Source organism: Oryzias latipes, chromosome 22, assembly GCF_053564925.1.
Source record: "Oryzias latipes strain Hd-rR chromosome 22, Olatipes_Hd-rR_3.1".
NCBI classification, from domain to species: domain Eukaryota; kingdom Metazoa; phylum Chordata; class Actinopteri; order Beloniformes; family Adrianichthyidae; genus Oryzias; species Oryzias latipes.
The window spans coordinates 6300199-6324652 of NC_136258.1; the positions used below are offsets into that span (position 1 = coordinate 6300199).

Here is a 24454-nt window from a genome sequence, read left to right on the forward strand (position 1 = left end):
ATAGACTGAGGAGTTGACACTTTAATAGTTGTACTTTATTTGGGTTAATTCAAAAGCTCTTAGGCTGCTGTTTTCTGCATGAATTATTCTTCTTGTATGTTTCTGCAAACCGCAAAGGGAAGTTTTCGCTGCTGCTGACTGGTGCCGCTTCACAGTAACTGATTCATGACACAACAAGGTCATGCAAGTTTTGGAAGGAAAACAACAAGCTGCCCTGACATGTTCACAACGAGGAGAACTAGAATGTTCTCCTCGGATGAAATAGAAACCCGTCTGACCATCACAACATGGCTGCCCCTTCTGCTTACCCTTTCTTCTTGTCTCATCTCCTTCTCTGACCCTTCAGGGCATCAGCAGTCTGTTCAGCTCCCTGAAGGTGGTCCGGCTGCTGCGTCTGGGTCGGGTGGCCAGAAAGCTGGACCACTACCTGGAGTACGGGGCTGCGGTTCTGGTCCTGCTGGTCTGTGTGTTCGGGCTGGTGGCCCACTGGCTGGCCTGCATCTGGTAAATACCTACTAACTGAGGATCATTTCCTTCGTCTCCTCATGATGCTCCTCCATTCTCCCTCCACTTCCTCCTCTTCACTCTTTGCTGTGATGGTTTTTTTGAGCCAGTGTTCTCATGAAGACGGTCCTGTTTGTGATTGGCAGGTACAGCATTGGGGATTATGAGGTCATCGATGAGGTCACCAACACCATCAAGATGGACAGCTGGCTTTACCAGCTGGCCATCAGCATTGGATCGCCGTATCGCTACAACGTCAGCGGCTCCGGTCGATGGGAGGGGGGTCCCGGCAAGGACTCCCTTTACATCACTTCTTTGTATTTCACCATGACCAGCCTGACAACCATTGGATTTGGCAACATCGCCCCCACCACGGACGGAGAGAAGATCTTTTCTGTGGCCATGATGATGGTTGGATGTAAGTAGAGACTTTGATGGAGAACCCGAGCCTGTCCACAGCTCTGAGTGAAATGTCTCTGTATGGGGATGATGAGCGTCGCTGCTCCACATTTGCTTATTGTTGAGTCTCTGTGGTTTGATGAGCTGAACGGTGGACAAGCACAAAGCGAAGCTGACGTTTCATAAGCCATGCAGACGCTTCTTCATCACCGAGGTGGCGGATTGGTTTCATGATGTTGAAGGAAAAGCCTGATTGTGTTGTTTTGTTGTGTCCTATAGTGCACTTGTGCTTCTCACACACAGACATGACAAAAACCATTCCCAGCTGAGGAATACATAAGAGACAGAAACATTACAGAGGGTGCTCAGGTTAATGAAAACATGGTTTATTAGATCTGTCTAAACGTTGTGAGAGTCTGTACTCCCTTGGTGAATCTGGAATCTCATTTTTATTCTTGCAGAGTTTTTCCGAGTCTTTCTTCGGTTCTGTCTTAGTGCAAGTTTTTCTTCATTCTGATCCTGCTGCTTCAGCCCATCTGATTGAAATGGATCAGTTTTTGTTTTCCCTAAGTTTTCCAAAGCACCGACGTGTGACAATGATAGTCAAAAGAAGAACACAGGAAGGAAGAGGAAACGAACAAGTAAATGAGATCAAATCAGTTACTCTGTAAAGGCCCTAACTTCCTGTGTGAATCTGCCTTTAATGCTATGTTCACACCACCCTGGACAACAACTTCCAGTGTAAAGTGTTGTTATTCACCTATGTCAGTGCTTCTCAATTATTTTTTGCCAGCTCCCCCCTAGGAAAAAGAAAATGTCCACCCCCATAACCTCCCCACCCACACACACACACTCACTCGCGCGTTGACAATATATTAGGTTAGTATCTATAGAAATTGTGTAAGTATACCTAAAATTGTGTGTTCTAACATTAACAAAAGAAAAAAAGCAATATAAATCCACTTTCATCAAATATTAAACTTATTTCGCCAAACAGAAACCCTGTTATAGTATAAAACAGAAAAGAAGCTTAAAGTGCCTAAAAATAATAAGTAAGTCCTTATTAAACTAGAAACATTTTGACCAATTGAACCATTTGATGCTGAGAAAAATAATTCAATCAATAAATAATATTAAATGTAAATTGATCTGAAACATTAACACAGCAGCACCAATATATTTAACATCTTCAGTCTGAAGAAATAGATAAAAACATTGTGCTGATTTTATTTCTAAATGATGGATTGTTTATTTATGATCTCATAAAGTGCAGCTGTTTTCCTGCATTACCTGCTGTCTGTATGTCAAATACTGACACCATCTAAACGACAGGCAGACAAAGAAAACATTTATGAGAAAATGAAGACCATCATCAAAATGTCTACAATAGTTAATAAAGAATGACATTATTAGCATGAGCTGAGTAATCTAAAGGCATGCCATGATCCTGGTGTTGCGCAATCTAGCGCTACGCGTTTCACCTGGCAGCCTGAGCACACTACCCCTCCCCTTTCCTTCTCACACACGCAGCCACATGTGACAGGAGACAAGAGCTGCTGCAGGGACGGGGATTCACAGGTTTCAGGTTATATATATGTTTTTTGCTTTCACAAACTTTTTTTGCATTTGCAAATCACGTTTTCGCGTGCGTTGTGTCAAATCTCGCTTTTTTCCTATCTTTTAATTTTGCTGACTACTCTTAGCGCGACTAAGCGTGATAAAACTGCCACTATTGCCATTACCAAAGAAGTTTTCGCATGCGTTTTTTGCTATCTTTGATTTTGCTGAGTTAAGTTTCAGTTTGATGACAAAGTTGCCATCAAACAGCTGCTGATTGGTCCAGATTCTAACCAATCAGGTGCCTCTGTCTGATATTGACGGTGCTTGGAGGCAGACATGGACTTTGAACTGCCGTTTTCAACCATTCTGGCCCATTTCTCTCAGAGTAAAACCCAGAAGGAGCAGCAAAGCAGCTAAAATAATACAGAGTTTTGTATTTATTTATGTCAGTGTAGCGACCAACGTGTTTTAAATGTTTGTATCTGAACTATTGTTTATAAGTAAGTTTTTATTTTTTTTTGGACAACATACGAGTTCAAAAACACAAGACACAAGCCGTTATTCTTTTGCTTATTATTGCTGTTCATCTAATCCCAAACACATGTGCAGCATAAAATAATATGTGCTTTCTATCTTTTATTGTTTTTTTTTTAACAAACAGATCTTAAAGAAAATCAAACTTTCTACTAATATTTTGCTCCAGAAGATTCACATATCTCACACACTGTTGACAAAATGTCAGTAGATAAACTTTACAGTTTATTTACAGTTTACCTCCCACCGTCCAAAAACATGCTTCATAGTTTCATTGGCAATTCTAAATTGACCATAGGTACGACTGTGAGAGTGAATGGATGTGTGATTGTGGACATTCTACCCTGCGACAGACTGGCGACCTGTCCAGGGCGTCCCCTTCCTTCATCCACAAGTGGCCGGGATAGGCTCCGGCAGCCCCGTGACCCCGAAAGGGACAAGCGGTATAGAAAATGAATGAATGAATGAATAGTTACAAACTCTGTGATAGAACAGATAATAGGAAACCAATTGTGGCACAGATTTTTTTCCTAGCACTGAGCCGCTGTCACCACTGCCCCCACGTTAAATTTGCTCCCCGGACAATTGCCCGTACTACCTGTGCCTTAAACCGCCACTACGGCACGCCCTCCCTTGCATTGCATTGCACCCCCCACACACTATTTGAGAAGCACTGACCTATGTAAACATGCTTCAGTGCAAATTTTGGGCTTCCACCTTCAAAACTCTTACACACAAGTGTTGCTACGCAAGTTTCTCCACAAGCTTTGTCCTGCTGTTCATGAAGGAAACTTAACCGAAAAAAGTATTGTTCTTCGCAAAGGGTGAAATAAGATTATTACAAATATGACCTTCTTGGGACAGTTAATTGATTTGAAATCATTACTGATCATAAGTGATTGAACATGTCTGTAGATACAGATACACTTTCTAAAAAAACGGTAAAGTAAACAAAACAAAAAGTGCTAATGTCCTTAAGTTTTAAAATTTGCCAGATTGGTTCCAAAAAATGGCAAAGCCTCAAACCAGCTTCAGGTTTTTGAAAAGGTTGCAAAGTTGTGTTGTTTGGATTTTTTTTATCCCTCTGGTTAATTTTGTGTTCATGTGAAGCTTCTGTTTTTGCCTCAGGTCTCGTTGGTTGAAGTTTGTAATAAACTGCAGCAGTTTCAGGTGCATTAAACCAGAGTTCTGGCCGTCAGATGCTCCTGTCTCATCACTGTTAGGGTTCTGAGATCTTTAAGTTGGGCTTCGATTAGGTTACCTCCTCCATCCCCCATTAGACGTCATGACAGAGGGGAGGATGTCCAAACTGCAGCGCGTCTGTCTGAAATGACCAGACTGCATGACAGATCATTTGACCCCCCCCCCCCTCAGAAGTCCTCAGCGTTAATCTCACATGACAAACTGTCTCTCCTGGCGACGGCGAGCTGAGGGGTGACACAGATGTGCTGCTGAGGGGGGGATAATAGGCCGGCCACTCTGGATGGTTCGCTTCAATCTGGTTGAAGTAATTGAGCTGAAAAAGCTGATAAATCATATCGTCTAAAGATGCGGTAATTTAATTTCATTTGTCCTGTTTTTTCTTTTTTTATGACATCACTGCATTCCCATGTTATCATTAGGAGGCTTGGACGGGGGGGGTAAACTGTCAGCATGGGGACAGATGTGCCTTCAGGAAGGAGTTCTGCTCACAGAAGCTCATTAAAAATGTCTTCATTTTCCTGGATTTCTTCAGTGAGTTTGATCCACTTTGCCTGATAATGTCCTGCTGAGCACAGCGAGAGCTGTGATGTCTGACTTACACTGCACGCCACTGAAAGAGACGCCAGGGAAACAATGAGGAGCCTTTGGGACAAACAAGTTTATTACGCTATCTGCTGCTAACACGTGGAGCTTAGAAAGACAAGCTAATTGAATACAAATTTAGTTGAGCCAGTTTTTAAAGGTCAAAACTGGGAAACACATTTTCATTGGTTGGTAAAAGCAGGAAGTACTTGCTTTAAGTTAGGGATATTGTTATTTCCACAAGTGTTTTTCCTATTTGGTCTGAAATTTAATGAAACATGTAAAAGTTCTCTTTGATTTGACTTATAATTAATGAGAAGAAATGTCCTTTTCATTCGTTTGTTTTTTACTACCCCAAAAGTAAGACAATAGCAAACAGAACACTTACCATGTCAATAGCAGGTATTTGCTGCAATGACAGCTTGACAGTGACGTCTGCTGCTCCTCTCTAGACTCATGATGTTGTTCTGAGGCGTTCCACTACTCCACAAGTGCTACATGCAGTTCTGCCAGGTCCTTTGGGGCTTGGGTACGGTCCTCCAGTCTGTGCTTCCACTTTTCCCAGACGTGCCCTATCGGGTTCAGGTTACTGCGGTGTCTTGGTATGGTTGTCTGTCATGCCAATCAAAGCGGTGGAGTCGGTTGTGAATGGTTTTCCTGGAAACCCCAATACCCCTCAAATCTGGCGTTTGCTAAACTTTGTCTGAGAGCAGAGGTCCTCAAGTTCTGGTACTGGTTGTGGTCTGTCACTGTCACCAAGAAACTAAAAACACACATTTTCCAACTTGCCTTTCCCCCCCATAACTTGTTATTCCTGGCCTATTATAACCCTTGTGCTATTCTTGGTACTTTGACATTGGGAGTTGGGTCATCTACACCCACAAGACAGTGCACTGAACTTTTTTCTTCAATGATCTGTGATCTTCACTGGTGTCCATGGATTACATGAAATCTTTCCACCTTTATCCACCTTTGTCATGGTAGGGAGAACACGTCAGTGGTCATCTTGACGGTCATCAACCAGCTCAGTAGCCTTGTGGTCAGAGTGTCCACCTGTGACTGGAAGGTAGTGGGTTCAAACCCAGGCCGAGTCATTCCAAAGACTTTAAAAATGCCTCCCTGCTTGGCACTAAGCATTAAGGGGTTGTATTGGGAGGTTAAATCCACCAAACGGTTCCCGAGCACAGCTGTCTCTGCAGCTCCCTGCTCCCCCAGGTGATGGGTCAAATGTGGAGAACAAATTTCACACACCTGTGTGTGACAGATAGTGTGATTTAATTTCATTTTAATCTTAGCGCAAGGGTTAAATGTATATTCTATTCCTTTTATTTTTATTTTCACTTTGCACCTAACAAATAAAATGTATTATTATTATTATTACTGGCAGGGCTCCACTCCTGGGTCTGTCACAAAATCTGACATTAATTCTGGGTCTTGATGATAGTCTGCTTATGACACTATGAGACTTTTTGAGAATTTTTTGGTTTTTGCTCCTTTATGTCAGACACGATGAACACAGTGAGACCATTATGCGGAAACACACAATAAGGTGTCTCCATCCCCCCAAATACAATTGACTCACTATCCTGATTACCCATGAAGTGAATGAAACACCATGTTTAAGACATCCACTAAGTTCTTCACAACATCGCTAGCTTATTGGGAGAAGGAAGTCTTTGTTTGAAGCAAATGCCAATTGGAGGACGGAAATGTTCAAAAAGGTCCGATATTTGGGTCCGATAGCAACTGAAATTACAGGGTGGTCTCAAAAAGAATCTAATCCACAGGGAGAGTTGTGTTTGTGGATCAGCAGGAACATTTCACTTAAAGGCACACAGTTGGTTTTTTCATGTCACCAGCAGAGATGACGGAGCCGTATGAAGCACCTGCTCAGCCGTTCTGCTTCTGCTCGTGTCGCTGCCTTCAGGCGTGTGCGTGCACTGCCGCTGCCAGCTGCATAACGCTGACCTGCAGACGCCTGCATGCGTTTAACTCCAGGTTAAGGTGATGAATCTGCTGGTTTGTTTGCAGTGGAAAGTAATGCGGCAGCTTCCAACAAGCAGTGTCTTTTAAATGAACCCACGCTGGGAGAGTCATTCATCTGTGTGAAGAGCATGACTGATGCATAAATCCATAAATGTACAGATATAGGAACATTTTCAGGTTCTAAAAGTACACAGATGTTTCTTTATAGACACCAGTCAGCTGTGCATGAAAGCTCATGAGAAGCTCCCAACCCCATAATCTGTAGAGGATTCATGTCAATGAGAAATAAATATAGAATCGTTCAGAAATGGATGTAAGGCAGCCAATCAGAAAACAGATATAGAGACATTAGAAAAGTGAAAAAAAAAAGGTTGAAGCTCTGCTGAAACCCTGAAGCAGTTTTCTTTCTTACTCTGTTGTAGTAAGGATCATTTTTTGTTTTACGGCAAGAGTAATTACCCAAGTAAAACATTTAAATTGTTTTGTTGAAAGAAAAAGTGTGCAGCTTAAAGGAAGTACAAAAATCTGTTCGTAGCAGGAATTTAAATGGCGGCTGGGAAACTCTGAGTCTCTGACACCTGAACGGCAGCAGAAAGGGAACACTAGAAAATCTGTTTGGCATGTCTGTCTGCATCCATCAATGCAGACGTCCCTCCTGCTGGGGCACGCCTTGCTGTCATGTTCAGAATAAATTGATTGGATGCATGCCATCACTCAGAATACCACAGTCAACCTATCAACACACATTCAATGGGAATTATGAACGCAGATGTGATATTTCCAGTTCTGTCTACTGAAAATTCAGTTTTTACTCCTACATATCAAAGTTTCTAACTTGTGTGGTTCTTGTAAAGTCTCACTGCAGAAAGTTTGGGGCAAAGAAATGCTGCCAAATTCTAGAGAGGTGGAGGTTTGTACTGGAAAAAAACAGAAGAATGGAGGTCAGCTGCAGTAAATGAGTGGAAGGCAAGCATAACGGTGAGGTTACCGGGAGCAGAGGTGAAGAAGGTGGAGGACTGAAAGGGTCAACAGTCCAGGTCAACAGAGCTTGTAGGAAAGAGGTAGAGAGTCCTGTTCAAGCAGGTTGGAATGGGTGGAGGAAGGTTTCAGGTAAGATGAAAGGATCATGGTAGATGTTCTGGAGGGAAATGCAGGGAAGCAGATGGATATGGTTTTGGAAACGTTGAGAGAAGGATCACTGATGATGTTGGTAAAAGGAGGCTGTGGTTGGAGCTACCGGGAAAGAGAGGAAGACCAAAGAGGAGGTCATTGATCTGGAGGAGGAGGACATGAGGGTGGTCGGTGTGACAGAGGAGGATGGAGAGGAGGAGGATAAAGGAAGCAGCCAAAGAAGATGTCTAATGGAAGGCATGAAGACTGTCAATTCTTCTTGTAGCAGCAAAAATTGCTTCTACAGTAAAATGACAATTTTCTGTGTGTAATATATTAATATTGTTCTTTCCTTCTGGATTTTTATTTCTTGACACCCCCCCCCCCCCCCCCCCACTGGAAGATATGCCTGGGTAGTGGAGCCTGCAGCTGCTTCCACAGAGTTGAGTGTAGATTTTACAAGATGTGCTCCAGTCTGCCATTCCACTCAACCACCACAGCCCATCCATCCAGCTCTCCACAGAGCGGCAGGGGTGGACAGGGGGGGCCAGACGGGGGCGTGGACTGCAGAGAGGGAGAAGATGAAAGTGAATGACGGAGGGGGGAGGACAAGTAGGCGACAGTGAGAGGTAATGACAACGTGGGAAGAAAGGATAGAGGAGACAGGAAATCTAGTGGAGGAGGGATGATGGAGTGATGGCTGGAGTGTTACCCCCCCCAGCCTCTCAGCCGAGACTCACCGATTAGTTTAGAAAGTTGGAGCAGCAGAGGCAGATGCTCTCGGAAACCAGTGCATGCTGAAAAACTGGAAGGGGGGAAGAGGCCAGCAGTGTTTTTGTCCCTGTAGGCGAAATCACAAGTTTGAAGTGGGGGTGTTGGGGATGGGGGCGGGGCCTCATCAGTGGTAAAATTAACCATTCAACTTGTTCCTCATTTCCTCTCACATTTCCCATGAACTGTTGTGTTTTCCTCCCAGAACAGAGGCTTGAAGTCCATCTCCATCTCTTTTGTGACCTCTGTAGACTTTTCTCTGCAGACTGCCGAGGTTTTGGAAATCTTCCTGAGACGGCGCACAAGACTTGTGTTTGGTTGACTTTCTTAAGGGCATGTCATCATCACAACTAATGGTATAGTGCAAACAGTAGCTGTTGTGTGGGCCTCTACTGAGCGTGCTCGGATTTGCACACAAACATGGTTTTGCTGTTTTTGGTCTAAAACTTTGGACATCTCCTCCTGACTGTTCAGTCCTTTTATGTTTTTAAATCTCATCCAAAGACTCAATTTTTCCCTCCGTGTTAAATTTGCTTTTATTTCTCTCTGTTGCGTTGTTGTTTCCCCTTTTCCTTATTATTTTTTTTAATTATAAAGCACTTTGATTATCTTATAACTGTTTTAGGTTTAAACAAATATGAATCAATTGTCTTCCTGATTCCTCTTTCCTTCTTTTGTGTGTTTCCCCTTTCTTCTTTGTGAGTCTGTGTACGGCTGCTTGTGAAGTTTCTGACTCCGTGCCCCTTTTGCCCTCTGGAGGCTCCTTCATGTCCTCACAGCCTGATTCTCTTTCATCACAAAGCCGTTCTCTGCTCAGCATCTTTACAAAGTCACGGCATCCCCAATAACGGGAAGCTAAACACGGCGCCGGGAGCAGACCGGCTCCGGCTGCTCTAAATAATGAATGTAAAGAGTGAGGTGTAATTTTCTTCACTGTTCACCTCAAGGTCAGCAAACAAAGCTGCTGTTACTCTGCTGCTAACAAACGGAGACACTCATGCCGTGACGTACAAAGGCAGCAGCCTGCAGCAGCAGCTGGCAAACAAAAGGAAAAAAAACAGAACAAGTCTTGAAAATTGTGGCTATACTTTAAATGAACCTTGAATGAAAGTGTTAACTTGTGGGTTAGTATCATATCATAATGCTGTATATCAATGTTAAACGCAGTCAAACCAGATTCTCAAACAAAGACTCAAAGGGCAAAATCAACTTTTTTGAGCTTTTAAAACAACCCCAAAGCCATATTTCGATCCGTTCATGTAAGTCTGAGTATTCCTCTTTTTTTTTTTTTTTGTTTTTTTTTTAACTTGTCCTGTCCAACAGCTGGGCAGGCAGATGCAAGCTGAGGGCCTCTTGTGTTGGACATATTTTACTTTAACAAGAGGGGTTATTAATCTTCTGACAAACCAAAGGTATGACTGAATAAACCCCTTTTGTAATTGAGGCCAAACTTTATTAATTTCAATCATGTTTGAAAATCTTTGGTGTTGGACCGGACGGAAAAGGAAAGAAGGGAAGAAGAGAGAGGGACGTTAGAGAGAGGGGGGGGGGGGGGTAGGAGGGTGATAATAGGAGGGGAAGGGGGGTAAGACCATGAAGCAGCATAAAGCAACAAGTTTACTGGTTGTTAATCATTATGGTAAGGTTCAAATGTAATACAAAAAGGGCGGGGCCTATCCACACACACTCAAATGTTATAAACACACCTGTTAGCTGCAAAAATGTCCACCTGTCGACATATACACAAAACAGATAGTGTTCACACGCATACTTATGCCTGATAACCAACTAGTGTGAAATATTTCAGTCATTCAATCATGCAAACTGTTAGTGCAAAGGTGAGCTAACACCTGTGCTCAGGTGAGTGTTTATGTTCTTCTAAAATGGATGGTGGAACGTGACAAGAAGGAGGGAGAGTGCCCAGCCATCCCCACCCCAAGACCCCCACCGTAGCAGCAGCGGCAGCGGCAGCCGAAATCCCCCCAACGCCACACGGGAACCGGCAGGGAACAACCGCCGCCCGGGCGACCAAGCCCGCCACCCAGGCCAGGGCCAGCAGGACCGCCGCAAGGCCCCCAGAGCCAGAGAGCAGGGAGGCACGGAGGGAAAGAGAGCTCCGCCCCAGCCCAACCAGGAGAGCAGCCCCCCCGCCGCGCCGGGAGCGCCCAACGCAGGGCCCCACCGGAGAAGGACGCCCACAGCCCCAGACGAGCACCCCACCACCACCCAGGAGTTCCGGGCATCCCCCCGCCCCCACCCCAGGTACGAGCCAGGACCCCCCAAGGGAGACCCGCTCCGCACTCCAGGCAGCCATCCGCCCGGCCCACGGTTGGTCCAGGGAGGAGCAAGGCAGGGGCCCGCCGCCCCCGCCCAGGAGGGGGAACACCGGGGAAAAAAGAGGGCCCACAAGGGGTGTTATAAATACGGCCCGACCAGGCTCGGCCATGTTGGAAGGTTGGCGGGGCCCAGCGCTCAGGGGCAAGGACCAGGACCCACCCCCCAGGGACACGAACACCCCCGGCTCAGGTGTAATATGAACCCCCCCACCGTGTGGAGAGAGCACCGCCGGGCCCAGGGAGCCAGCACCCAAGGGACACGGCCGCCATCGCCAAGGGGCCCGCACCCCCCACCAGGGAAGGGGTAGGGGACAGATGTCTGAGTATTCCTCTAAGAACCTGCGCTCTGAGCACCAGCCCCGCCCAATCCACGAAAACGAGTGGGGTCCTCATGTTGTGACATCACAAAGGGGAGAACTGCCTCTTCTAGAAAGAGTCTGCGCTGCCAGCCCCGCCCACAGGCTAAACCACACCCACTTCCTCTGCGGTTTCCTTATAATGTACTATCTGCTGCGTTGTTGTTTCCCCTTTTCCTTTAATTATGAAAAAATTGGATATCCATGATTACAAACTGAGGCGGGTTCTGGTAATCTCTGCTAACTGGTTTTGGATAAAAAAGTTTAAATCGACTTCTTAACTACAGTTTGAAATAAAAGCTAGGTTTAGGTGGCTCACCCTAAAATAATAATTTAAGATTTTAGGTTGAAGTATTCTGTCAGGTGTGGGGGCCGCCCTCGCACACCTGCTTGAGGATCCGGTCACTCACACCTGTTCTGCATCCAATCAGACAACCTTTAGTAGTCCGTCATGCCCTCCAGCCGTTGTTGGTTTGTCTGCTTCTCAATGGAAGAATTCACAGATTGCTGTGAAGCCTTGCAGAAGCCAAGATTATCTAAACTGAGTCAAGCTGGGTCAAGCCAAGCTAAGCCAAGTCAAGCTTCTTAGAGCAAACCAATCCAAGTCAAGTCTACTCCAGCTATGTCAAGACCTTCTGGATTCATCTCCTCCTCGCCATCATCCTCCCCAGGAAATAGTCTCTGGACTAACTGGCCTCCTGCATGTTCACTGCTCCACCTGATCTTCAATCCAAGAACTTTGCCTCTCAGTCATTTACTTCTACGTTTAATAAACTGCATACAATGCACTTCAAACATAGTCCCTGTCTGCTTTTGGGTCCAGCTAATTCAATACCTGAAATATTCATATAAAACCAATACTTTTTGAGTTACAATAACAGAAAAACTTATTCAGTTTAGATTTAATTAAATTCTAACTCCGATCATCTTTTCATCTATTTTCAAAGTGTTCAGGAGTTCATCAGAAATTCCCCTTGGAGTTGTTAGCATGGAGAAAGCCTGCCTTCATTTCCCACAATGCCTTTATTTACACTCTCTCTTTAGCTTACAGCCCTTCGCACAGTAGTGCAACAAAAATGGTGAGCAATATTGGAGCAATCCAGACACACAGTTTTCAGCCAGATTCCAGCTCAGACAACGAAAACATAAACATTTTATAAATGTTTATCAATAGTTTTTAGTGCTACTAGCACTATGGTAGTACTATATTTCAACTAAAGTAGTGATTAATTGTGTTTCGTACATCAAAAAAAGACCTAAGACCTAGCTCCTAGGTACGGGTGTCACCCATTTATTTTTGATTTGTAGCGGCATGATGCATAATTGTGTAGTGGTTAGCGCTCTCGCCTCAGAGTGTAAAGGTACTGGTTCAAATCCCGGCTGGGTCCTTTCTGTGTGGCGTTTGTTTGTTCTCCTAGTTCATGTGTGGCTTTTTCCCCAGATGTACACTCCAATTTCCTGCTGCTTGACGAGTGAATTGTTGACTCAGAGGTGTGAATGTGTGTGTGTTTGTTTGTGTGGTCATCTGTCTTTGTGTTCCCTGGCAGGGGAGAGTGGGACAGTCGGGTCCAGCATCCCTGTGACCTCAAATGAGAAAAATCTGAGGTTAGAAAATTAATCATTTCCAGCAGAGACCTAAAAGTTCAATAAGTTAAGAGTTAATCATATCTAGTTTAGTCTGTCGTCATTGTGCTTCTACATTCATACATCGTCAGATTCCCTTCTGGAGTAAACATCTTTGTTCGTTCAACCTTTTTTATCTCTCCATAAAGGGCCTTTATCATGCTATTCTTAAGCCTTTCAGAGTAAATTCTATCCATTCACCGTATTTTTAATATATATTACCTTTGACTCACTTTCCAACCTGGCAGTAACAGGACTCGATCTCTGAGGCTCCGCCTTTCGGTCCATGTGGCTGCCACCCATTTCAAGACGTCAGCCTAGAGCCCGCCTCGGCAGTCTGTCTGCATTTTGTCCACGAAAACAAACATCCAAACTTTTGCAATGGTGGATTTGCATATCTTCTCCATAATGACTGAGACTTTAAATAAATGAAAATTGAATAAGTTTCACTGTTATCGTAGCTCATAAAGCATTGTTTATGTATTAATACTTCAGCCTAAAATCTAAAATTCATATTTTAGGGTGAGCCACCATTCTAAACCTAGCTTCTACTACTACTTCACTGAATTTAAGAAGTCAATCATCCAGTGTGAAAAGTCAACCATTCAAGCGGTGATCGTCCAAAACCATTTAAAAGAGATTATCAGAACCCGCCTCGGTTTGTAATCGCAAATGTCCGATTATTTCATAATTCACAAACAAGACAAAAAGAAATCAAGTTACGGTGAATCAAGTTATTTCTGAAACCAGGAAAGAACTGAACTCTGGATCCACAGAAAATGTTCTGATGGGTTCAACATCTAGAGTTATGAGAGCATCCGATGCAGAAATCTCAGCGACATTAGTGGGTCAGGCGAGGACGACCTGAACTCACTGCATGCATTTTTCATCTTCCTCATGTCATTTTCACATGCAACGATGGTAATGCCATAATGCATTGTGGGAAAACAAACAAGGCCTGTATGAAACAAGCCATTCTAACTCAGTTCATTTGTGTTTTTATTTGCCGTTTTGGTCCGGTCCATAAAACTTCATCTGCTCTGGCGTGAGAAGCTCCGAAGGCCTCTGAGGGTTTTAGGAAATGACTGTCTGCTGTCAGAACATTTGAATATAAAAGGCATCCACTGGCACGTGTCTGAAAGTGTGCCGAGTCCCTGCAAGCTTAAGGTTCTGCCTTTGATAAAACATGTTGATAGTCATAAATTTCATAGCGTGCGCTGGAGCTTGACCATAAATAATTAATACCAGTTGCATGGGTTCACGTGCGCTGGAGAAATCACTCCGGGCTTCACTTTTGTCGAGATTTTCAACTCGTTTGCATAATTCCAATCGGCTGTGATCATCCTCACGGCAAAGCACTCTCTGCTCTCTCATTTATGATTCGAATATCTGCAGCACTTCCACACAGAAGACTTGGAACAAGCTGTTTCTCCCCGTTCTTATGATCCCTCCCATCATCTGTGGCACAAAGGGCTTTGTTGAGGCGGCAGTTGCACAGGAGCATCAGGAGGTCTCAACCAAGGGTCACATGTACTAAACTTGTCCGGGTAGCGGTGTCTGCTGACAGCACGCAAAATGAGACCAAGCCGGCATGAAAACAGGAAAGAGTGTCTCCACGTCTGTAGCCGACTCCGATGTTAGATCTGACCTCGGAGCATCCCTCTGCTCCAGAACCAACCTGACCCAACTGAAGAACCATCCATGTCTGCTTCGAGTGTCAGGGGAAGGCAGTGTAGTCAGCGAAATGTTACAAAGACTCTCCTGTATCTGGGTCACAGAGTCGGTGTCACAACACACCTTCATTCTTTTGCATCTTCAAAGATGTCTTTGAATTGGTTTGTGTTGTTGTGTTGTTTGTGTTGTTTTTGTTGTGTTGTTCGCCTCACAGTGAGAAGGTCCTGGTGGCAAATCCCAGTTGGAACCTTTCTGTGTGGAGTTTGCGTGTTCTCCCTGTACGTGCCGGATCGGCTTCCTCTCACAGTCGAAAAACATGCTTCATAGGTTTATTGGTGTCTCTAAATTGCCCCTGTGTGTGCATCCGTGTGCGAGTGTGTGGCCCTGCAATAGACTGGTGACCTGTTCAGAGAGTACCCTGCAATCACTTAACACCAGCTGGGTTGCCTTCAGCAGCCCCATGACCCTGAAAGGGACACAGCGGGTTCGGAAAATGGATGGAAGTCGAAACAGCCCAAAGAATGGAATCAGTCCAGGGACAGGCTTCTTCCAGTGCTTAGAGCTCAATCCGAGCTGAAGGAATAACTGAGGCCTCTGAAGGTCCAGCAGCTCCTTTGTCATCTGTTGAAAGGAGAGTCTGATTAACCGTTTTCAGTGTGCATGCACTTGTTTCCTGGCTTCACAAAATGACCCTGAAGGCATCGTTAGACAAAACCTTTTTAAACTCAAGACGAGACTAGCATGCGCTCAGCAATGGGACTCGGCATTACAGCTGCCTTTCTACTCGTTTTCATGCCACTAGAGTTTAAATTCAAACAGGAAAGCCTCATCTTATTTCAAAGAGCTCACAGCTCTGTTATTTCCACTTCAACTTCATCTTCTGAATTTCCTAAACTACCAGAGGCTGAGGAGCCTTCAGTCCTTAGAGTCCTCTTTATGATCCTGCTTCAGTTCAGGAGGCAGACACCATCTCTGTTTTGGAGACTTTCCTACGTCGTTCAGCTAGATGAATCAGATCAGGCTGCTTAACTAATTGGACTTGATATATGACATATAGTTTGCTGGTTATATTTCAGTGAAAGGAAAGAAACCTTAGACACTTTAGACAATATAAAAATAGTCTTTTTTAAAAGTTATTCTATTGGCGTGGTTAGGCCTGCACAATCTACCGCAAATTTATCGTTATCGCGATATCAAGCAGTGCAATATGCATATGCCAAAAGACACCGAAAATTGCAATTAATGGTTACCTTAAATATGCTTAAACAATCTTATGGCAGCTTGAAGTATTTAACGAATCAAATAAATCCATTTATGCATTTGACCAATGAGATGGACCCCTTCACGTTGTTGACCAATCAGATGGAGCCCTTTTATGTTAGATGTTTGCCTCGGATGTCGACGAGGGTCATTTGGAGTGTAATTTTGAAACTGTTGCAATGAAAATGGTAATGATGTTTTGTTTGTTTTTTGCTATTTGTTTATTTACCGCAAATGTTATCGTTATCGCAATATTAATCACTAACATCGCATATCGCCAGTTTTCCTCATATCGTGCAGCCCCAGGCGTGGTCCATATTACGATATTTATGACTTATTTCTAAAACTGACTGTATCTAACATCCATCCATCCATCCATCCATCCATCCATCCATCCATCCATCCATCCATCCATCCATCCTTTTCCTCATCCCATTTTTTTCGGGGTCACGGAGCTGCCGAAGATGAACCCGGCCACGATTGGGTGAAGGCAGAGTACAGTACACCCTGTACAGGTCGCCTGTCTGTTGCAGGGCGTGTCTCATATCAAGTACTTTAGCTTTATTAGAAATGAGTTTTTTTAATTTGATACACTTGAGTGCTTTTGCTTTGCAGACGGCTGAAGGTTATTCCAGGATGAACTTCTCTTTTATCTGTATACAGATGCTCCTCATTCCGTCTTCTCTCCTGTCAGACCCCCGCCTCTAACATCAGATGTTCCCCTTCCTGACTCTGGTTTTGCTGCATGTTTTGATGCAGTTTCCTGCTCAGTGTCATGATCGAAACTGGGGATTACACTGAGAACTCTCCCATGTACTCTGCTGCTTACCTAATCAGAAATATATTTGAGATAATTAGGCTTTTCTGTTGGATTAAAGCGATCGATATGATATACTTTCTTGCCCTGTGAGACGACTGTGGGTGTGAATCGGTGTTTTCTGAATAAGCTGAAAGATGCAGCGTAGCTAACCTTTGCTGTCACTGTCATGACTTTTTCACCCTGAGACTTCACCCAAAACGGTCATCAGTTCACCGACACAGCCCCCCCCCATTGCTCCATTGTTTTCAGGCTGATAGGGTGAGATGAGTGTATTCCTCCATGACTTCATTAGCTCTGCTCAAACCCACAGAGAGCCTCCACGCTCCCTGATGTCTTGTTAACTTCAGCACCAGAGTCAAGGCGTTGTGATGCGTTTGGATGTGTTGCTATTAGGGAGATGCAACACTCGACATCACATCGGGACAAAAACATTTGAGAACAAACAGAATGAAAAGAGCTCATAAAGGCTGTTTGTTGTTGAGAAAACTGTGTCCCATCATTGGAGGCTTTATTTTTATCTTTGAAACTTGTTTGCCGTGCCACGATCGATGGAGAGCCAACTACAGGAAAGCAGAGTCTTCTGCTCATCAGCAGCAATCACTGTGTGATCAAAGAATGTTTAGACTAGGATGGGCCGCCCATTTCATGACTTCAACCTAGAGCCGGCCTCAGCAGCGCGTCTGCGTTTCTCCCACGAAAACAAACGACACACTAACTTTTGCAAAGATGGATGTGCACATGAAAGGAAAGCGTTTATCCATTCACCGCTAGCTCCATGCAGAAAGTGGGTGTGTGTGTTAGCCTGGGGGCGGGGCTGGCCATATGAAAGACTTGGTGTCATAGAATTCTGTCCAAACACAAATTGCAATCATTATTTACTTTTTCATGATTCATTTTCAAAAAGCTGACACTTCTGTGTTAAAAGGGACGCCATCCATATGTTTTTACCAAATGCAAGTCCCTGATTGGTCAAAGTTCAACCTGGTTTAACTTTCAACGCGTGTTCATTGGCCGAGCGTTTTATATGTAGAGCCCGAAAGTGGTCAGAAAAAACATGCGTCGCAACAGCAGAATGTGACAGTTTTAAACGTGAAAGGCCGAAACACATTTATGCAGGTTTACATCAACCTTTTAATGGAAGTGGTTGCTTGAGCGCGTATTCCAGAGGGTGTTGAGAATATAGCTTTATTGTCTGCAGGCTCTGCACAACAGTTTATCGGCTTTTTGTAAAACACTATTCCATGGAGATATTTGTTAGTCGTTGTCATTCATTAATCAGTCAGTACACAGTGGTTTTTATGTGAATATGCGTGCACGGCACGGTAGAGGTTTCTGCAGTCTGTGAACTGGGGCGTAGATTTCTGTCCTGACACTCATTCTTCCTGACAATCCTCCACCGACGTTTCGCTCAAAGTGCAGATGGAAGACAAAGGGAAGCCTACTGGCGGGCGGATTCCCTCTATCTGCTAAACTATGGCGGTGTTGGGCCGCCCTGGCTACCGCTACCGCTTTGGCGGGGGTCTTGGTGTGGATAGACGGCCGGACACTCTCCCTCTTTTCTCCTCAAAATCTGCACAAAATAGGTGGATAGCTACATAATCATCACATAAAGTAAGTCGGAGTGATTCTCCCAGAAAAGAGAAGATAATAGGCAATATTTCATCATCCGTCTCTCTTTCTCAGAGAAAAGGCATTTATGGGAAGTGAATTATTGTTTCTGCATTTGTTTGCCCAACTCCTCAATGAGAATGAAGTTTCATGGATGAAAACAAACCAAATGAGTTTCCTTGCCTGACATCAGTATCATCATCATCATCATCATCAGACCTTCAGGCACAGAAAAGCCTTGAAGGTCAAAGTGAGCCACAGTGGCAGCTTTACTGCTATGTCAGTTTCACGATCTTTGCCCTTTTTTTTCAAATGTAATCATTAGGCTCACAGCTCAATTGTGCTCAGTTTGGTTAAGTAATGCTCTCTGGATGCTCCGGATCCGTCCTCACTGTGACACGCCTGCACGCTCACAGCATTGACAGCAAACAGGCAGGCCATCGTCTTCTCTGTGTCACTGTGAGGCTGAAGGAGGCTTCCTGCAGACCTCCTTCAGGCAGCTCTGTCAGCGAACAAACCTGCAGGGATGAAACTCTGTGGCTTTCCTCCATCAGATCCATTTTTTGACCATGGTGCAGACTTAAATACACGCTGAGCCGTCAGGGACGGGTCTAACTCAAATATAGAATTAAAGCGACAGCTTCAAACAGCAGCCTGACTGCATTTACTGAACTGTCTACAATCTGCATCCTTTTCAGTCAGACTCTATAAAGAACCTCCACCACAGCCTAGAAAGGTTTACTTTAAAAGCTGCTTGAAAAATTAATAAATATTTAAGGAAACATGCCACATTTCCTGTACTGCATCTTTAAAACAAAGTAATTCCAAACAACTTTGCAGCAATTAAAATAACAGAACATTAAAAAAAAAAAAGAAAAACTTCAGAAATGTATGGATAAAGCTTACTGCCATCAAATTAACTGTGATATGACACATTATTAGTATGCATCATCTGACATACAAAGAGCCTCTACACATTAAGAAAAAGGGTTCAAGAATTGAACCCTGAGGCACACCTCATGGAATTAAGACTAACAGATTTATGATCAGCACAGCAACAAAATGACCTCTGCCTCCAAGATGAGATCTGGTCCCTTCACCTGAGACTTTATCTGATAATTCCACCCTCTTTGCCAGAACATCAAGGGAGGTTTATGGTGCACGGTATGAGAGACTGCACTCATATCGAGCACCTCAAAAATCCACGTTTATTCCTGGCTGCCTTCAACAACAGACTCTGTGGTGGGATGTTGTCCAAACCCTGTATGAAATCTATCCAGGAGCCTGTTTGTAGCCAACTATACTAAACTGACTAATTATAAATGAATGACTAGTCAGCTCCGGTCTGGGTTGCTGCGCAGTTAGTCTCTAGTTTACTTTACTCTGAAGCTGATTTTTGGAGTTGTGAAAGCCCATCTAAAGACTTAGTCACATGCAGCGTACGGGGGTCGACCCGTATGGGTGCTGCAGGTTTTTGGGTTGTCAGGGTCCGTAGAGGGTCATAGACAGGAGAGGCTGCATCTTTAGAGGAGCGCAGGTGTGTCTCGCAGTTCCCTTAAGGCTCGGAGCCGTCATGAAAATGGAATGTGCCATTGTCGTAAGTGTGTCCTGAACTATTCGTAAGGTTAATGGAAGTTTCACCCACTTATGACGTACAGGTGATGCTGTCGTACGGTGTCCTTTATGCAGCATTCTGCTCGTTAGTAAGGCGGGCATGCGCAAATGAGGGCCGGACCCAGGGCTAATAGGCAGACAGACTGCGAGTCAGCTGACAATCTAGCACTGAGTGGGAGATTGAGCTGGGTTTTATACAGTTAATCAGTCTGAAATATTTTGTATACTATTTTATTAAAACTATATTTAGACCAATTTTTACTTTAAGATATTTCTGTGTGAGTTCATTTGCAATATAAACTTTAAAAGACTAAAATTATTACAGGGCTCGACATAGCCATTTGCCCGCTGGCCCGGTCCTGTTTTTCGAGCAGTACGGACCACAAGACTTTATTTTTCACTTGTCCGCTCGGGCCACTAAAATATCTAACGGTCAATATAATTTTCACCTTTTTCAATCAAGTATATTTTGCAAAAACGTGTAGATTTACCTCGTCTTCATCGCTTTGAAAGTTTGACGTCCGCCATGATTATTTTGGTCACGTGGTGCGCACCGCGCCACGCTCAGCTCTGGTGCGGAGATGCGTGCGCACCACGCATCTCTCCGCATCCGTCGGAGCAACTTAATGGCGCGAAAATAGCTTGGAAAGTTGGACAAAGAGTAAACGAACGCACAGATGTTTCTCAAACCTCCCCAAGATGGAGTAATGGGTGGAATTTGTAGTATGGACAGCAAGATATTTAATGAATGCATTGAAGATGAAACTGTATCCACTAAGCTTTAAGCTGAATGTTAATCAAAGGCAACTCCAAATACCTGAATCTCAGACTCAAATGCAGTATAATGTCAAAGTACTTAATTTTGTTTTTCTTTACAACACTGTAAGCAGTAAGTATTTCTAGTCAAAAGCAGAAGGATCTCAGTAATTTAATTTTTCAATTATTTAATTTCATTAAGTAACTAAAGTAACTAAAAAGTAAATGCAACTTTGCAACTTTAAACAAGTAACTCTGCAAATTTGAACAACATAACAGTAATTAAGGATCTAAAACAGTAAATGTAACTTTGAAACAGTAACAAAAAGCAGAAACTCAAGGCAGTCAAAGCAAAAAAGTAAATAAAACTTCTTAACTATTGATTAGGAACCAATGTGAAATAGCAGTGATTAGAAGCAGCATGGAAACTTCTTAACTAGTTTTTCCTGCTACACTGCAGTGCTCTCTTCAAAATATCTGAAACAGACTAGAGCAGATTTCAATTTGATGTGGTCTGTTTTCAGTAATTGAAAAGTGTATAAATAAGTGCTAGATGTCACCAGAATGCACCAAATTGCACCATATTAAAATTTTCCGGGGGGGCATGCCCTAAAGTTGCGGCGTCCGTCACTTGGGTGCCGCCTGCGGCGGCGGGTCTCGCTGTGCGTGGTGTCCGGCCAGTAACTTTCAGGCAGGGCCAGTTACTTTCAAAAACTACTGGCCCTGTGGGCCAGTGCAAATTTCTGGGCTGGTCAACCCCTGTATTATGACTTTTAGGTAACTAAAAGCTATTAGAAATTGCCTGAAGAGATTTAACACAGGCAGGAAAGTTGAAAGATGCAAAATGATGTTTGAAAAAGCTTTAAAGTTAAATGGTACGGGCTGAATTTATTAAAAAATGAATCGTTTATCAAAAAAGTTATGGTGAAGAAAGTAACTAAAGAAGTTTCAGCTTAAATGTTTACATAAATAGTAAGAAGTTAGTTATGTTTTTAAAATTGTCCACTGAAAACTGAAAAAAAAAATCTATCACATTACATTTTTTAAAGTTTGTTAACATTTTTTACTGAACATTTGAGGAGGTTATTAGCTGTCTAAAGCACATAACTAGTACATGCAGTTTAAAGAGAAAGAGAAAAGAAAAATGTCTGACTTGTGTCTCACCAAAACCTAAATTTATGCATCAGGCTGCACAGAAAAAAAGATGTGAAATCCAGTAAAAAAAATGTGACCATGCAGGTACGACTGACAATAAAGCAACAGACGAGCCTTTTAGACAGGAAATGAATAAGGTAACTTATTTTTTTACTGTGTTTGTTTTCTCTGCTGCAGCTCTTCTCTATGCAACCATCTTTGGAAACGTGACCACCATCTTCCAGCAGATGTATGCCAACACCAACCGCTACCACGAGATGCTCAACAACGTCAGGGACTTCCTGAAGCTTTACCAGGTTCCCAAAGGCCTGAGCGAGCGGGTCATGGACTACATCGTCTCCACCTGGTCCATGACCAAAGGCATCGACACGGAGAAGGTATGGCTTATGGGCGTGGCTACGGACAGAAGGGATGTAGCTGCAGAGCACAAGAGTTTTCCTTTCTTTTCCTCTGTTTTTAAAGTTCATATTGAAAGTTCAAATGCAGACTACCATGATTTTAAACACACTATGTTTTTTATAAACTCATCTGATGTAAACATTGAATAATGTTTTAATTATGCCCTTGCATCCCCGGCTACTAAGCAGTGACGTGCAATGAGGTTCACGGCTAGTGAGGCACTGACATCAGCAGTCAGTGTATAAACCCAACAGAGTAGCTAATTCACTGTGTGATTGGCAACAGTTAAAGTGTGTTGTTTAAAGTTTCATTAAATAATTTTTCTTCCGTTTACAAATTGTAGCATAGAAAAGAAAGCACCAACGTTGTTATTATTGACTGTAGTAATGAAGTAATAAAAAATAAATCGTCTTTGTTGACGATAGAAAGACTGAAACAGTACGTAATTAGAGTGTGCAGCACAGCAGAGGTTTATACAAATCTACACTCTGGTTTCTCGAAGCTATATAGCCTCTTTTTGTGATAGTAAAACCTGTCCAACACAAAAAGCCTTCAGCTCTAATCTGTTTGCTCAGCTGTTGGACAGAACAAGTTAAAAAAAAAAAAAAAGAGTGTGCAGCACAGCTGGGGGCAGCTGAGGCTCAACCTGGCGATGCCTCACCTGCAGCTTTCTTATTTATTTGTACATGAAATTCACTACCCGTATTTATTTTTTCTTTTGTTTTTTTTGTTTTTTACCAAGGAACAGTTAAAAATCATAGAACAGATATGTCTAAAAAATATTTGATTTTTATATTTATTTTTCAGAAGGGACAAAATGGGTTTAGAGAATGAAGGAATAAATTCATTTAAAAAAAAGTATATTTATTTTATTTATTTAATCAGAATTGTTCGCTTGAAGCTGTGAATGCAGACATGCAGCGAGCTGGCTGCCAAGGGACCGTCAACAAAGTGCACACTCTGTGAAACACTATTCTGTAAAAATCAATAAACTTTTAAAAAGCGAATACATATCCATATTTTTATATGACATGCATTTGTGGTTCACTCTCAGTGTTAATACAAAAGGATTGAGTTACTTGCTGACACATTTGAATGTTTATCAGAAGAGTTATTGAGGCCGGAGGTCCGAATCTGTGAAGATCTTTCTAACTTAACCGAACTGCAGCTGCTCTGTTCCCATGTTTCTCCACGTAGCTGATAGCTTGCAGTTAAAACTATGCTTCATAATCCCGTCTGTTTGAATTTCCAGGGTTTCCAAAACGATTTTGTTCCGTATTATGCATTTGCATTTGCAAAAAATTAATTGTTTATTGCTCTGTTTTCTCTTCAAGCATGTGTTTTTCTTAAAGCCACTTTGATTTCTTTAGAGTTCAAATTTGAACATTATTAGGGCGACAGTTTCAATTGACAGTTCAATACAATTTTTATTTCTCTTTGTCCAGCCCATTTGGCCACTTTTGGAATGTCGTTAAGTCGGGAGCAAATTTCAGTCAGCACAACACATCCAATCCCCTCTGTGTTTTACAAGAGTTCTATGGCCGATAGCCTTTTGCAGAGGTGCAAAATGTATTCATGGAAGCAACACATGGTCAAAACACGGTTAAGCAACAATCTATGCTTCTGAATGAAGCTTCCTCTGTCTTCTGCTGGACCAATATATAAAACAAGGACATTAAAAAAACTGACCATATGGTGGAATGACCTGTGCCTCTGGCCATCCCAAAGGGCCGACTCAACCAGAGAATCCATATGCAGCCTAGACCAGCTTTCACAGATTACGCACCACTTTTGTACAAAACAAACTCAAAAACTAAACACCATGAATACAAAAAATAATGTTTGTAAACTTGTAAACAATTGTTAATGAAGAGTTTTAATGCAATTCTTTTGTTTCTGTTTCAGGTGCTGTCCATCTGTCCCAAAGACATGCGAGCCGACATCTGTGTTCACCTCAACAGAAAGGTGAGTTCAGTCTGACCTATGTGACAGTGCAGAGTCGCACACCAAGTGAAGTAACTGTATCTCTTCTGACACCGCTGTCACACTGAGAAACATGTCCAATATGTACATGTTTTGTTTTTCTGAAAGCAGGGATTATGACAGAACTCGCACCTATTGTGTCTTGTGCACATGCCCAATGGGGACCAATTTTAACTAGCTGGAAACATATTATTAATAATAATTGATACTTAATTTATCCC

At 43.1% G+C, this 24454-nt stretch overlaps 1 protein-coding gene across 1 annotated transcript in view; it reads left to right on the forward strand.

Moving 5' to 3' along the window:
- The window catches only part of kcnh5b (potassium voltage-gated channel, subfamily H (eag-related), member 5b), a 103061-nt gene that overhangs the window by 41632 nt on the left and 36975 nt on the right, over positions 1 to 24454 (forward strand). The window contains exons 7-10 of the mRNA XM_023951926.2: positions 347 to 504; positions 651 to 922; positions 22029 to 22228; positions 24156 to 24215. Of these exons, the coding sequence (XP_023807694.1) occupies positions 347 to 504; positions 651 to 922; positions 22029 to 22228; positions 24156 to 24215 (690 nt within the window). The remainder of the gene's footprint in view (positions 1 to 346; positions 505 to 650; positions 923 to 22028; positions 22229 to 24155; positions 24216 to 24454) is intronic.